The sequence below is a fragment of the Pelodiscus sinensis genome, chromosome 1 (assembly GCF_049634645.1).
Source record: "Pelodiscus sinensis isolate JC-2024 chromosome 1, ASM4963464v1, whole genome shotgun sequence".
NCBI lineage: Eukaryota > Metazoa > Chordata > Testudines > Trionychidae > Pelodiscus > Pelodiscus sinensis.
This window is the reverse complement of record NC_134711.1, coordinates 64577636-64593926: the sequence shown is the minus strand read 5'-3', so window position 1 is coordinate 64593926 and position 16291 is coordinate 64577636. Positions and strand designations below refer to the sequence as shown.

Below are 16291 nucleotides of genomic sequence, written 5' to 3'. Positions count from 1 at the left end.
TGACAAAAGGTTTTCCATGAAAAGTTATAGGTGTGATGAATCGGCATGTTAGGAACTAGTTCTAATACTCACATTAGTGGTAGTTTGACTTGCATGTCTTATGGTAGAGATACAGGAAAACGGCATCTGCAGAGATCCATTTCTGAGCAGCCAATGAAACAGCCGACTCCTTGTATTCCTTTCCTTTATTTCCTGCCACAAGATACTTCTGTTGCCCTCCTCACTTTGACATTTGAACCCAGTACTTAGAACCAAAGTAAGAATAGTTTCCTTTTTATTGCAGTAATGGCCATGAACGACGTACAGCAAGACTGAGCATTCGCAGGGACAGGCCATTGTCCGTCCATCTGAACTTGGGGCAGAAAGGGTAATCTCAAAGCTTGTTTCCAAGAGAAAACTGTTTTAACATGTCATGATAGATAAAACCATCTCTCCAGTCCGTCACTGACAGGGTGTTTCTTTTTATTATTTCTAGGAGCCGGAGAACTTCCAGGTAAAAGCAAATAATTCTTCATTTAAAACATCTTCCTTTGTAATGAATTAGATGACTCATGTCCTTGTTCTCGCCTGTGGTAACTGGGTATTTTTGTGTTTTGTCTTTTTTCCCTGTTGTATGTTTTAGTCCAATAAAAGTAAATCAGTTTGAAGTGCACTTCACCAAACTCCAAGCAGATTCCAACTACCTCCTATCCAAGGAGTATGAGGTACGAATCCAATCCAGTAAAATCATTTCTTTATTAAACAGATTGGTTAGGTGCTAACTCTAGCTCACCAATCCTTCAGCCCCAGAGACACATTCACTTCTACACACAAGTGAAACTGAGTTTGATAGTCTTGCCTTAGTCCCTGTTTGCTCTGCTGCCGAAAGAACAATGTAATTAGGCACAGCTTGATCTGGTTAGCAGCCTCGCTTCATCAGAGACCCAGCACAGGGCCAACAGGATGTGTGGAAGGTCAGGACTAAGTTGTGCAGGCAGAGCTGTGTGGCAAATCTTGAACAGTGTGTACCAGCCTGGCTCAAGCTAATGCCCCCAGTGCTCTAATTTCAGTCTAATAAAAAGCATTTCCTGTCCTTAGCCGCTGGACGTTCTATAGTGTAGCAGCTTTTGGTTATTTTTAACCTCACATTCATTTTGGCCTTTTGCAGGACTTAAAAGATGTGGGTCGAAACCAATCGTGTGACATAGCACTTTTGCCGGAGAACAGAGGGAAAAATCGATACAATAATATATTGCCCTGTAAGTTTTACATTTGGGTATATAATATTCCCTCACACCAGCTATTTTTCACATCTTTTCAGGAGGGGATGGGGCAATCCTTTTCCTTTCTACTTTGTCGGAGGTGAAACAGCATTGCCAAGCCAAGTCTTGGTGCTTGGATGCTGACAGCGTATGGCCGCCTGCTTTTAAACAGCAGCTCTCATGAAATTTCACTTCACACCAGAGGCGTAATGACTTAATATTCATTCTGTTTATAACAGGCTTCAGCCGATCGAGCCTTTCACCTGCCAGGGTAGATAGTAGGGATGTAGCACATTTAAACGATTAACCACTAAGCCTAGGCTTATCAATTAATCCAAGCAACTACACGCAATCCCCCATCCCCGCTTGCTGCCTCTGAATCAGAGGCAGTGGGGATGGGGGGAGGTGGGAGCCGATGACCATGGGGAGCTGGCTTTTAAGACATCTGCCCCCAACCTTGCCTCGCATAGAGACAGCAGCGGGGGAGTCAGGCAGGAGTTGGTACTCAGGGGGGAGCCAGCTTAAAAGCCGGCTCCCCACGAGCAGCACCACAGGGGGGAGCAAGCGCAGGGCTGGCCTTACCATGAGAGAACTGAGGTAGTCGCCTCAGGGGCCAGATTCTGGGGGGGCGCCATTAGGACCCAGAGTGTAGGAAATTGTATCTGCTGCTGGTGCAGCGGGGGAGAATGGAGGCGTCATTTGAGCTCCCCGCCTCAGGTGCCAAAATGTTGTGGGCTGGCCCTGAGCAGGCGGGATGCTGGCACAGCTTCTGCCTGCGGGGAGCTTGCATCACACCCTGTGGACAGCAGCTGCTGCCACCCCTCACTGCTGCCTCTGTATCAGAGGCTGCAGCATAGGATAGCAGGGGGCTCCCTGGGAGTGGGACTGGGAGTACACTGGCTCCTGGCCTCACCTCCAGGGACTATCAAATATTCATATAACTGGTAAATTTTGGTGCGGTTATGTGATTATTCAATTACACGATATCTAACATCTCTAGTAAATAGTAGGAATAATAATAGAAACCTTGTTTCAGAGAGTAGTTATTAATGGTTCACAATCCTGCTGCAAAGGCATAACAAGTGGGGTTCCGCAGGGGTCTGTTTTGGGACCGGCTCTGTTCAATATCTTCATCGATGATTTAGATACTGGTATAGAAAGTACGCTTATTAAGTTTGCAGATGATACCAAGCTGGGAGGGGTTGCAACTAATCTGCAGGATAGGGTCATAATTCAAAATGACCTGGACAAATTGGAGAAATGGTCTGAGGTAAACAGGATGAAGTTTAATAAAGTCAAATGCCAAGTGCTCCACTTAGGAAGGAACAATCAGTTTCACACATACAGAATGGGAAGCGACTGTCTAGGAAGGAGTACGGCAGAAAGGGATCCAGGGGTTATAGTGGACCACAAGCTGAATATGAGTCAGCAGAGTGATGCTGTTGCAAAGAAAGCAAACATGATTCTGGGATGCATTAACAGGTGTGTTGTGAGCAAGACATGAGAAGTGATTCTTCCGCTCTGCTTTGTGCTGGTTAGGCCTCAGTTGGAGTATTGTGTCCAGTTCTGGGCACCGCATTTCAAGAAAGATGCGGAGAAATTGGAGAGGGTCCAGAGCAGAGCAACGAGAATGATTAAAGGTCTAGAGAACATGACCTATGAGGGAAGGCTGAAGGAATTGGGTTTGTTTAGTTTAGAAAAGAGAAGATTGAGGGGGGACATGATAGCAGTTTTCAGGTATCTAAAAGGGTGTCATAAGGAGGAGGGAGAAAACTTGTTCATCTTGGCCTCTGAGGATAGAACAAGAAGCAATGGGCTTAAACTGCAGCAAGGGAGGTTTAGGTTGGACATTAGGAAAAAGTTCCTAACTGTCAGGGTAGTCAAACACTGGAATAAATTGCCCAGGGAGGTTGTGGAATCTCCATCTGTGGAGATATTTAAGAGTAGGTTAGATAAATGTCTATCAGGGATGGTCTAGACAGTATTTGGTCCTGCCATGAGGGCAGGGGACTGAACTCGACCTCTCAAGGTCCCTTTCCAGTCCTAGTATTGTATGATTCTTGTCACTTGTGTTTTGTGCCATCAGCACCAGATATCAGCAGGGCTGCTTTCTTCCTGGCCATTTAGATATTGTCAGTTCAACACTGTCTAGTGGCCACAGATCACTTATTTGACATGGTTCGGTGACAGTCACTTCCTTCAGAACTAATAATGAGCCTGCAGTAGCACAGTGCCCCCCAGGATGACACAAGGCAATAATCCTGAGGGTATCCTCTTTCAGACAAGACAGACCCCGACAGTATGTAGCCCCATGAGAATGGGGGTAGCCCTGACATTCTGGAGAATGCCTAGTGGATATTAAACGCTTATCATGAATAGTCCTCTGCAATTTCAATGGGCTGTCATAGCAGTCAGCTTGCTTTCCAGTCCTACCTTGCCATGTACAGTAGGTTTCCATGTTTTATCCAGAGGTAGCTGCATTTCAGTAGTGGAGGAAGGGATCTCTCGGTAGGTATGTCTCACTGCAGGGAGGACAGTGCTTTCCAGCTCACACAGACATATGCTTGCTAATTCACTTAAAACATCACTGCATCTGGGGGTAGCCAGGGCAGTGGCTCAGGCTACCCACCAAAGTACATACCCAGTAGGTCTAAGAGGGCTTGTACTCAGGCAACTAGCCCGAGCTACCCTCAGCTGCACCGCTATTTGTAGCACACTCTCTCAAACGGAATTGCACTTGTCTGCCTAGCCCTGCTGGGAAATACCCACCCGGCTGCCCTATGGAAGTACCCAGAGTGTGTGGGGGGGGAGGGGGGGGCACTATGATTCCTGGAAGGGCAACACTGCAGCCAGAGACTCAGCAGGAATGCTCAGTCAGACAGCATTCAGACAGCTGGCTATGCCATGGGGGGAAGTATTCCTACTCCCTATCTCTGTCAAGTAGCTACACAACTTACACAACTTACACTTACACAACTGCTAGCCAGGAAGAAGCTTGTGCACTGCAACAGGATTGCGCTCAGCTGCGAAAAAATGGAGGGCGTTCCCATGGGTTAAATACACAAAGGTAGTTAGGTATTGCAGTGTCTAACCACTAGGTGCCCTGCCACCTTGCAGAATCCTCCATCCTGAGTTCGATACTTAGGCTCCTTATCAATGCGGGGAGGGGGAGGTAGGCACCTAACACAGGGATCTTGTAAAACCATCAGTGTCATGCAAAAGGAAGAAGGCAGGACTCAGAGCCAAGATTCACAAAGGCAGACACCTAACTCCGACTGATATGGTCCTCTACTGTGGGCAGCCCAGAGGCAGGCACCTCCCTTCACTCAGGATTTTCTGCCATATACCCTCTCCTGACATGAGGGACATGAGCCAGGGAAACCCATGCCCTAGCAGATGAAACCCAGACCATTCTCCTGAAAGACAAGGGAATGGGCATGTCTGAAACATAGACGCTTACTGGAGTAGGCAGCAACTTAGCAGTATTTTCAGGGTATCACTGGTACCTATGTTTTCAGGGTATCACTGGTACCTATGTTTTGGACTGGGATGCCTATGTGCCAGTGGATCTTTGTGATTCTAGCTCCTTGTGCCCCTTGCATACAATCTCACTCAACAGCTCTGATATGCTTGGGACCCCCCGGGTGAAAGGTGTGTACAAATGTGGGTTGTTATCATTTGTAAACAAACCTTCGCACTTTGACTGCAGAAGCGCTGTTGGTATTTTTGCATAGGTGCATTTCTGTTTATATGAAAGGGATGCAAAATCAAGAGCTAGTTATAAACCTCTTGTCATTTATTTCTTCTCAGATGATACATCAAGAGTGAAGCTTTCCAATGTAGATGATGATCCTTGTTCAGATTATATTAATGCAAGCTACATACCAGTAAGTTGACTCTTTGATATTTTTTATAGTCCTTGTCTCACCAATGGTAATTTCACCCTGCTGTGAAACGTAACATGTGGCTAGTTTCTTAGGACTCCTCTCCCTCTCTCCCTCCCCTCCCCCACTTCCATATGTTCATTGGTTTTAAGTAAAAAGTCTGAGAACTGTTGGTGTGTGTGCTGAAAGACCATGTCTGAATGCCATACATTGCCATACGGATAACAGGGACTGACTCGGCTCCTAAAGCCACTTCCCTGGATTGCTAGAGTCATATAGGATTGCAGTTATGATTGGCCAACAACACCTTTTCAAAGGTCACTGGTTTTATACAATTTCTGCAATAAGCCCAGCTATCACTGCACGTGAGATCATATGTATGGATTCATGCTTCATCCTGAAAAGGCTTGCTCCATGCATTATGGTGAAATTGGTGGAGGTTACAACTGTGCCCTTTGCCAGAGAATTATGATTGATCATAGCAGGAGCCTAACAATCCAGATTTCAATCCACCACTCAGCTAATTAATGGCAAATAGTAAAACAAAACAATTACCCGATGGTTCAAAATGCCTAGGGCAATGCTAGACATAATAAAAAGATGAAAAATCTCTAACTAATGCAGAAGGGACTAGCAAATCCCTTCCAGCAGTATTTATATACACTGGTACATTCTCTTTCTTCTCTTTGCTCCTACCAGTCTTCTGCTCCCAGAGCTTAGGGAGTCTTTAGCTGTTAGGCCATGGCTGGGCAAGAACTTGTCAGTGGGTTGGATCCAGCCCGCCTAGGTCTTTTATACAGCCTGCACTGCGGTTCCCGGCCCTCCCTCTAACAAATTGCCTGGGAGCCAGGGAATTTCAAACTGCTTCTATTTAGAGGTGGAGAAAGTGTGAGCCCTTTGAATAGAAGCAGTTGAAGGGGCTCACACTTCCTGGCCCTGACACGCTGCCTGGTTGCTGCTGGGGAGGCGTGAGTCTTTTCACTTGCTCATGCCTCTCTGTGGTGGTTTCTTTGCAGTTGCTATAAGGTCCATTTCTCTGGCATTATAGAAACTAACTGGAGTTTCCTGGATTTGCAGGGCAATAATTTTCGCAGGGAATACATTGCGACTCAGGGCCCTTTGCCTGGCACCAAAGATGATTTCTGGAAGATGGCATGGGAACAGAACGTTCACAATATTGTCATGGTAACCCAGTGTGTTGAGAAGGGCCGAGTGAGTAGCGAGGTTTCTTATTTATTAATTTCTATTTTTAAATGTTGTATTTATTATTTGTATGATACTAACACCCACAAATATTGACTGAGATCAAGGTCCCATTATGGCAAGTGACACCTAGTAAGAAACAGTGCCTGCCCCTACAAGCTTAGAACTGGGATTTTGAAGCTATTTAGGCATCTAAATCCCTGTGATTGCAGTAGGAGTTAGGTACCTTTAAACATCTGACCCTTGCAGTATATACAGACAAGACAGAAAAAGGGTAGGTGGGGAAACAGAAGCACAGAAAGGTGAAGTGACTGATCCAAGGTCACTCAGCAGGTCAGTGAGAGAGCTAAGAATAAACCTACTGCAAAACCACAGTCTTAGGCATGCATAGCACTTAAGAAGTAAATAAAACAATTACCCAAAGACTATGCAATCTATAAAGGCCTGATTCTACAACTGTAATCACATGTAGCGGCTTGTTTGTGACTATTTACATAAGGGCTTCTCGACCCAGTGGATAGACATAATGTTGCAAGGAATAACAATGTACAAATGGGAGGACAAAGGTGGGAGTCAATAAAGATCATGAGATAAGGTCCATGTATCACACGTACTTCATCATCTATTTATTTACGGTTAGTATATTACAATATGAAACATCTCAGGGCCTTATGCTTAGTTATTTGATTGTCCATGACAACCTCATAAAACGTATGGTGCCGTAATCAGAATATGAGCCACCATAAAAGCATCCATGTGTGGTACAGAGGCAAGTGTTTTGTGACAAGCCAGGGCAGTTATCCTGTATTCCCAATCACGCTTTAAACCAGAGAGTGAACTGGGAGGAGGCATGAGAAGAAATAATCCAAGATCCATCTTTTTGAGCTGTCAAAATAAAAATCTACTCACAATTGATCTTCGTAATATGATCATCTCTCTTCTTTTCATGTGCTTTGATCAACAGTAAAATAGTTAACAGTGTTGACATTTACACTGCAAACAATAAGCTTTATAATTAACATATTCTTATCATGCATAAAAGAGTGCATGCTTTCAGAACTGATGTCACACTCAGGTAGGCATCACTGATTTGGTCATACTCTGATCATATGTGTACAGTTGTCTTTTAATTGCTGAAGAGCTAGAGAGTTAATTGTGTTTTAATAAGTTAAGGTTTTAGCACACAAGATGGCAGCCTCCAGGAAAAAAGAACTGGTTCACTGACGTTACATCTAGACTACATCCCTTTTTTTGATAAAGGGATGTAAATTAGGCATGTCGATATTGCAAATGAAGCCAGGATTTGAATTTCCCATGCTTCATTTGCATAATGGTAGCCTCCACTTTTTTTCGAAATGGGGCTTTTTTTTAAAAATGGCAGTTTAGATGGGGGCATTTTTGACAGAAATGTCCCATTTCTAAAGATCCTGTATGTCTCAAAAAGTGATCTTTCAAAATCGGGCATTCTGTCGAAAATGCCCTGACTAAACTGCTGGGAGGGGTTTCGAAAAAGCCCCGTTTAAAAAAAAAAAAAAAAGCAGTGGCTGCCATTATGCAAATGAAGCGCAGGAAATTCAAATCCCGGTTTCATTTGCAATATCTATGTGCCTAATTTACATTCCTTTACCAAAAAAAGGGTTATAGTCCAGAGACAGCCTGAATCAGCCCAGAGCAAACTCTGTTTTAAACAGTCTAAAGAGTGCAAGCAATGATAACTGTATTAAAGATGTTAAGGACTAGTCAACTAGTCCAATGTTTCTCAACCAGTATCCTTAGGGATATTTCAAGAGAAGTCTTGGGGATATGTCAACACAACTGAAATTTAGAGAAAACTAAGTTTTTGTTTTAAATTTTACAGCACTTTATTGTTTTTGTACTTTTTACGTCCAAAAATTTCATCGCCCACCCAGTTATGATTAAGTTGTTTAAAGAAATGTGTTGCAATGGTAGAAAAAAATGTTGTGTGTCTGAAAACTGTAGGTACTAGGGGTACTTATAATTTTTTTTAGAGGGGTACTTCATAAAAAAAAAAGGTTGAGAAACAATGGAGTAATTGATAGAGGCAACAAATGGGGGGAGAGAAGGGATACTTCAAAGCGGCAGCGCCACACAGCTGAGCCAGGGATCAGCTGTGCAGCGCTGCCCCTTTGAAACACTGAGCGGTATTCAAAGGGCCAGCACTGTTGGGGATGGGGTCAGATGGGGACTCCCCAGCTGATCCTGGGTTCTGGGGAAATGCTGCTCAGAACCTGGGGTCAGCTAGGAGCTCCCCAGCTGACCCCTGGCTCTGCGTGGCATGCAGCACAGCATGGAGCCCAGGGTCAGCGGAGGACTCTGAGTCCCCCGCTGACCCCAGGCTCCATGAGGATGCTGTGGCTTTGAAATGCACAAGAGCCCCCGCTGGGGACTCTTGTACATTTCAAAATAGACACACTCGCCTGCAGCATGGAGTCAGAAGGACTTCTCGCTGGCCCCGGGCTGCGCACACAGTTCTGCATTCCTCCTTTGAAATGTACAAAAGCCCCAGAAGGAACTCTTGTACATTTCAGAGGAGGAATGTGGAAGTGCCTATCGACTAGTCGAGTAGTCGATGGAAATTCCATCAACTACTCAACTAGTCAATTAACCTCAATTTAACATCCTTAAACTGTATGTGGAAATGCCTTTTGCTGTTGAAGCCCTGACATAGCAAAATACTTAAGGGTTGCCTAACTATTCAGTGGGACCTCTTGCATACTTTAAGCACCTGCTTAGATCCTTTGTTGAGTACATGTTCATATGAATTATTTTAGCTGCCTTAATTGTCCATCAGCTGGTGTGTGTCTCCTTCTTGCCTTCCTGGAAGTGGGGGATTCTTAGAAACTCTGTGCAAAAAATGAGCAGATCTGAAGTTGTTTAAATATGACAGGTTGGCTCCAGCTCTTATTATTACTGAAACACTCTTTTCTTTGTCCTTACAGGTGAAGTGTGATCATTACTGGCCCCTGGACCGGGATTCCTTGTATTACGGAGACCTAATAGTTGAGATGTTGTCAGAGTCAGTGCTTCCAGAATGGACAATAAGGGAGTTTAAAATTTGTAGTGTATGTTATTTATTTATTTTAAAAAAAATCTGTTAGGATATCTTAGCGTGGCTAAACCTCACACATCCCGATTGCTCACTAGTAACCTGTTCCCTAATGCTAACTGTAACAGAGCATGATGTTCACTACAAAGACTTGGCATGTTAGAACATCTGCCTCTTGACTTTTCTGATTTTCCATATTTCTGTGATCTGACAGGAAGAGCAGCTTGACTCAAAGAGGCTCATCCGTCACTTTCATTACACAGTATGGCCAGACCATGGAGTTCCAGAGACTACCCAGTCCCTGATTCAGTTTGTAAGAACTGTAAGGGATTATGTCAACAGGACGCCAGACACTGGACCAACCATTGTGCACTGCAGGTATAAATGAAAGCTGGATGCCATGAGTTCAGGAGTTTTATAAAATACACTTAAAAGATCTCTAATGTTGGTGTCTCTCGGGGAATAACTTTCACTTAAATGTCTATGGCCACAGGCTTTAATAGGCATTTTGAGCTAGGTGATCCAGAGCAGTGTACGACTCACCACTCCCCCCCCTCCCCCCAATTTTAAAGCTTTGTGGGTTAACTACAAAATTTGGGTCTATATTCAGGTCATAATCTGAATCTGCAGGTTCACCTCTAGAAAGAAAACAGCTTTAAAGGCTCCTTACAAAAAGATTTGGATATATTGAACTATCAACCTAATTTGATCCATAGTGACAATAGAAGATATCGCAACTAGCTCTTCCATCACTCGAAACAAAGAATCTACCTCCACTGTAAACTATTGCCATCTGAAATCCTAGAGCTGCCACTTGACTAGTGCAGTGAACCCCAAGATCATGGTGGAGTAATAGCAATGCTCACCTGTCCCTTGCCTGAATGAAATGTAAATATGGCGAGAGCTTTGACCCAGTGGATTTGTATTTTCCATATCTTTTCAGTGCTGGTGTTGGTAGGACAGGCACATTCATTGCGCTGGATCGAATCCTTCAGCAACTAGACTCTAAAGATTCAGTGGATATTTATGGAGCAGTGCATGATTTAAGGCTTCACAGGGTTCACATGGTTCAGACAGAGGTAAGCTTTGGATATGGCACCTCTTCAGCATTCATGTAAGAATAACAGTTGGAACACGGAGTGTCTCTTCTGCGGATCTCAAATCACTTCACAACTGTTCATAAATTAGGCTTTGTGGCACCACTGTAAGATAGTTAACAGGTACGATAGCACTGAGAATCTGATCTAATTCCTACTGAAGCTAGTGGGATATTTTTCCATTGCCTTCCATGGAGCTGGATCAGGCCTCTACACATGAAATTTTATACCAATCTTAGAAATGCCTCTGCAGTTCAGGGGTGGATAAAGTGCTCCCTAGAACTCTGTCTTCCCTTGGAACGTAATGCAGATACCTTTAACAGCACATCACACTGGAGTTACTGAATTAGATAAATAATTTGGGAAGGTGGGGAAGTAACATAAGCTTTTAAGTACATTGGGGATGGGCACTAAGATGGACAGATAGGAAGCCATAAAGGAAGGAAACAGTGGAAGATGGAGATAATTATTGTTTATTATTTAAAACGGTAGCACTCTGACCTTGCAGCTGTGTGGTGTCCTTGTACTTCCTGGGCTGACATGTCCATCTTTCATTATGCTATTGGGCAGGAAGATCAGTCTTTTCCTAATCCGTTATCAAGGGCGCCATTTTGGGAGGGGGGGCAGCAGCCATGCGCTTTGGGATGTGGCTTGCTTTTCATCCCATTCCTGGGATGCTAAGGGAGTGAAGGGAAAGTACTTGTATTCCATACATGCCTCTCACACCTGACTGGTGAGTTCTCTTCACCAGCCAGGTGTGAGAGGCATGCACAGAATCCAAGCACTTTCCCCTCACTCCCTTAGCATCCGGGGAATTGGATGAAAAGCAAGCCACATCCCAGAGCTCATGGCTGCTGCCCTCCATCCCCACCCTCCCGAAATGATGCTCTTGCCCGTCAAGCAGAAGGCACTGCATCTATTCTGTTAGCACAGGACAAACACGTCTTCTGTGCTTTTAAAAATGCAGGAAAACCACTTTCAGAGAATGGTGGCTAAAAACTCAGGGACTAATAATAGAGTAATGGAGGCAGCTTGTTCATTGTCGCTGTGGAACCTGTTAATAGAGAAATCGGAGCTGCAGCCTGATGCCAGTGTAGCTCTTTGTTGCAATTTGGAGGCTATGTTGTGGATGGCTAAGTTCACTGATGTCTGAAAAAAAAAAAGAGCAGTACATGGGTTTGAGAAGACTCTGCTTTTTATTTCACTAATCACTAAAGCACTCTAGTTAGCACAAAGTCAGAGTTTTCCAGACCTGGTTGTGGAGCTTCAATGTCAGCCTGGCATGTGGTCTCAGTCAGATGTTTGCCCCCTGGTAAAATGTTTGCCAGGAGAGGGACCAGGATACAATGAGAGAATAATTGGTGGTTAGCACGACAGGCAGTGTTCGCAACAGCTGCCTAACTGGCAGGGGAATGCTGCCACATTTCATTCACAGCAGGAGCCTTTAGTAATATCTGCTAACTGTAGATACTTTGCCCAGCCCAGATTTTCATTGAGCAAGTGTGTAGGGTGCAGAATTCTGTTTCCTGGAGACAGCAGATTTTGTAATTTTCCTAAAGAGAGGGCAGAGCAACAATTAAACTTTCTATGCAAATGAAGAGAAATTACTGAAAAAAACAATTGTGTTTCCTAAGGGAAAGGACGCCTTTAAGGCAAGGTAAAGTTAGAAGCAAGAGCCTTAGTATGAGGAGGCATTCACTAAAATCTTTGTCTATGGATACTATAGTACATTTGTTATGTAATGCTAGTGTTCCTGTGGTCACTGCCCTGAGAGAATGGTAAAATGTAGCAAATCTGCAGTTCATGCATAAGCAGAGACAACCGGGGTGAGTAGCAGATCATATCAGTTTAGGTCCTGTCCACACTGATCAAGAACGACATTGTAGCTTCTTTCTAGTAAACTATTCAAACACTGTCCTTAGACAGGAAACAATACAGTTCACTTGGCTTACAGGCAATATCACAGTCTAATAAACCAGTTGCTAGCACATTTTAAGTCCTGTCAGGACTGGCGAGGGAAAGAACATTGATTCTTTCAATATGAATGGTTTTTACCAGAAATATAATTTGTTAGAAGAGGGTCCCAGAGGCTTTCCATGTCCAGTATAAACAAGGTCTAACTACACTTCCCTGCCCAGCATAGGAGTAACCACAGTTCCCTGTAACCTGAGCGCATGGGTGGTCGCTCAGGAGTGATTCACTGCCCAGTGATACTGCCCAGTTGATGAGCAGAGCACCCACAGCTAGGTTTTGTTTCTACTGGTGGTGCACATTTGCACATGCCTTAGTGCACACTAGCATTGTTAAAATGCAGGTATTTAACTAATCGAGTAGTTGATAGAATTTTTATCAACTGTTTGATTAGTCGTTAGGCAGCCCAGCTCAGTTCTGGCTCACACCAGGCGCAGGACCCAACCATGCTGCAACTCTGCAATTTAAAAGGCAGTAGGAGCTGGAACTGAGCCGGGCTGCCTGCCCAGCCAGCAGCAGCCCCTGTGCATAGGGGTTCCAGTGGGGATTTGGGGCCTCCTGAGCACAGGGGCTGTTGCCATGAAGCAGCTCCTGCCTGTGGCTAGGTCACCATGGACAGGGGCTGCTTCATGGCAGCAGTCCCTGGGCACGGGAGGTCCCAATTTCCTTCTGGGACCCCCAGTGCATAAGGACTGCTGCTGCAAAGCAGCCCCTGCTCCCTCGCCTCTGATAGAGGCAGCAGCAGGGGTGAAAGGGGAAGGGGCAGCCCCACAGAGAGCGTGCTGGGGGGGAACTGGCTTTTAAGCCAGCTCCTCCCCAGCACCAGCTTCTGCTCCCCGCCCCCCCACCCGCACACACTGCCTCTGTATCAGAGGCAGCAAGGGGGAGGATATGAGTAGTCAACTCAACTACCCGATAAACATAGGCTTCTTGGGTAGTCGACTTCTCCTTTACATCCCTAGTGCACATAGAAAAATGTATTTCATGCACAGATGGAAAAAAACATACTTGACTAGGCCTTACTTCATTATGTTACATGAGGCTTAATGTTTTGCAAGGGTACTCAAAAGCTACTATAATTATCAGAGTTATGTAAGACCCGGGTTTCCATGTCACAGGAATTTCTGCCATTTCAAAATGTGTTTAGTTCTGAATCAGAATGAAAATAAATAATTCTAAAATTTCCCATGAAACGATTTTTTAAATCAACTTTCAGGTCAATGGAAATATTTCATTTTGATTTCAGTATTTTAGTTTTCATTATTTTAACATTATAAAATAAAAGCTATTTCAAAACTAAAAATCCATTTTTGTATGGAAAAATTAAAACATTTCATTCCAAATATGTCAAAACAAAACATTTTGACTTTTGGAAATTTTTTTAACATTTCTTTTCCAAAAGAAACGTAGCTGATTCCACAAGGATTTAAGTTCCAACAAAATGCCATTTTCCCAGCAGAAAAATGACCAAGTGGAGAATTTTCCAAACCCTGCTCAAATAAAAGTCTTATAAAGATCACATTCTTGTAACAACTGACATGGCTCTTTCTCTCCCTTGGAACAAAGGTGTTTCAAAACACTCCATATTTTAGCATTCAGTGGCACCTGAGTGTGTAAGACTCTCCTAACTCCCTTTCAGATTTCACTCATTTCTGATACCTCCCTCCCTCTTTTCCAGTGTCAATATGTCTATTTACATCAGTGTGTGAGAGACGTGTTAAGAGCAAGAAAGCTACGCAGTGAACAAGAAAATCCCTTGTTTCCAATATATGAAAATGTGAATCCAGAGTATCACAGAGGTAGGGATGAAGTTATTGAATTGTACCACATTTCAGATTCACAATTTAATAGCCAGGGACAAATTGCATTATCTCTTGCCTGGGTTATTATAACCTCCTAACACAGACTTTCTCTCGTCTCACCTCTTCTCCCTTCCACTCTATCCAAAATGCTGGTGCTACAGTTGTCTTCCTCTTAGGGTTGCCAGATACTTTCACAAAAAATCCCAAACATGGCAGGAAATAATTGGTTGAGCAAAAAAAAAAAAAACCACAGGGGAACAAAGTTGAGGGGGGAAAAAAGGGGGAAACAAAGTTGACGAGTAGATAGGGACCACAAATACCGGACTGTCTGGGTGAAAACCTGGCAACCCTACTTCCTCTCTTGTCACTCTCCCAATTCATTCTCCTCTCCATTGGCTTCTCCATTAAATCCCAGCTGCACCTACCTACGTCTTCTCTGATCTCATTTCCTCCTAGACTGCTCCCTCATACCTTACACACCTCCCGGTGCCATCACCTTATTATTTCCTTGATCTTGCTTTCATGCTCGTACACACACACTATTAAGCTGTTCCCTCTGATGGGAACAGTCTCCAACCCTCTCTTCTTATTAAAACTCACTCCTCCGAAAAATATTTGCTTCCTACTTCATTTCAGCAACTGTCTCCTCCTGGTTTCCTTTGTAATGTTCTTACATCTTACATTTGTCTGGTCTGTTTTACTTATGAGCTTGTTGGGAGACAGAAAATGTTTTATGTTCATCTATATTTCTAGTACAACACAGGGGACTTGTAACTGAGACAAGTGACATTTGCTTTCCATTGTTGATGATCTGTTTTCAAAGCCTGTCTCTTTTTCCAAGTGGAAAAGAATTTGGTGATCAGATTCCCTCCTCTACATATGAGAGGCCAAGGAGTGAAATAACAAGAGTTGTACAACTCACGACTGAAGTGTAATGGTGGGGTGTAAATGGAAACTTGTTCAGTGTCTCCCTTTTTTGATACCAGTCTCCAGACAGTGCTGGTACTCTGCCACTTCTCCAAGCACAATAGTCATCTGCTCGCAATAAAAATAATATGGACTGATGATTTTTCTAATCTATTTTCCTTGTTTCCAGATGCGGTTTATTCGAGGCACTAAGAATGTAACAGACACCTGCTTTTGTGATCAGATCTGTTAACTTTGTGAGTGAGTGAGAGTGAGTGAGTGTGTGTGTGTGTTTGAGAGAGAGTGAGTGTTTCATGCACTAAAGAGGAGCCAGACATTTCTATTGATGCTGTGTATAATTTATTGGTCTGGTGATTTTTTTAAAAGATATATAATTTAAGTGTAACAGATATTATTGTATATAATTGTATTTTGGTGTTATGTAAATATGTATTTTTTCTATAATGTTTATATGAATATTAAGCTTCAGATAATACTATTTTTCCATGCTAAAGTTATTAGAAACTTTTCTACATAAACTATTTTAAACTGTGTGTCAAAAAGAACTGCTGAGTTTGGAGCAGGTTATCTATTGGCATTTAATATACAAGGAAAACCCATTAAGCCTAGCCAGCCTTTTAGCTGATTCAGTGTTCACAAGATGAAATATGCAACATATTAGATAAAGGATAGTAGTCCTACATAGAAATGCTAAACTTTAAATTGATTGCTTGTGATCTGATCAGAATGGAAGCAATCCAAAATGCCAAGTCACTGCCATATACCGTTTATTTAAAAATCATTAACATCCAAATAAAACAGCATCCACTTCCCTGTGAGCAACTGTCTCATTGTAACCTGAATGTCAATGGAAAACATTAACAATATGTTGCCTTATAGTTGAATAGAACTTTTCTGTTACTCAGATGGGAGGTTAGATTACGATTTGACCGACATGACTGATGTATTCTTAAATGATTGCATATAGCAGCCTAAGACAATAAGTAAACTATACATGCATTCACCCTGACTGACATGCAGACACTTATTTCCATGAGGATGCAAAATCTGGCCATTTCTATCACTCTTTAAAAATAAAATCATTATTAAGACAGTTTAA

The 16291-nt window shown here is 43.3% G+C and overlaps 1 protein-coding gene across 3 annotated transcripts in view; it reads left to right on the top strand.

The window, feature by feature from the left end:
- Window positions 1–16010, top strand: part of PTPRB (protein tyrosine phosphatase receptor type B) — a 100900-nt gene extending 84890 nt beyond the window's left edge. For all 3 annotated transcript variants that reach the window (XM_006121563.4, XM_014572792.3, XM_075931769.1), the window contains 11 exons: window positions 284–367; window positions 476–493; window positions 623–704; window positions 1148–1238; window positions 5052–5128; window positions 6203–6337; window positions 9289–9411; window positions 9610–9773; window positions 10339–10474; window positions 14142–14262; window positions 15362–16010. In XM_006121563.4, coding sequence (XP_006121625.2) covers window positions 284–367; window positions 476–493; window positions 623–704; window positions 1148–1238; window positions 5052–5128; window positions 6203–6337; window positions 9289–9411; window positions 9610–9773; window positions 10339–10474; window positions 14142–14262; window positions 15362–15384 — 1054 coding nt within the window. In that variant the 3' untranslated portion in view covers window positions 15385–16010. The remainder of the gene's footprint in view (window positions 1–283; window positions 368–475; window positions 494–622; window positions 705–1147; window positions 1239–5051; window positions 5129–6202; window positions 6338–9288; window positions 9412–9609; window positions 9774–10338; window positions 10475–14141; window positions 14263–15361) is intronic.
- Window positions 16011–16291: the final 281 nt, after the last annotated feature.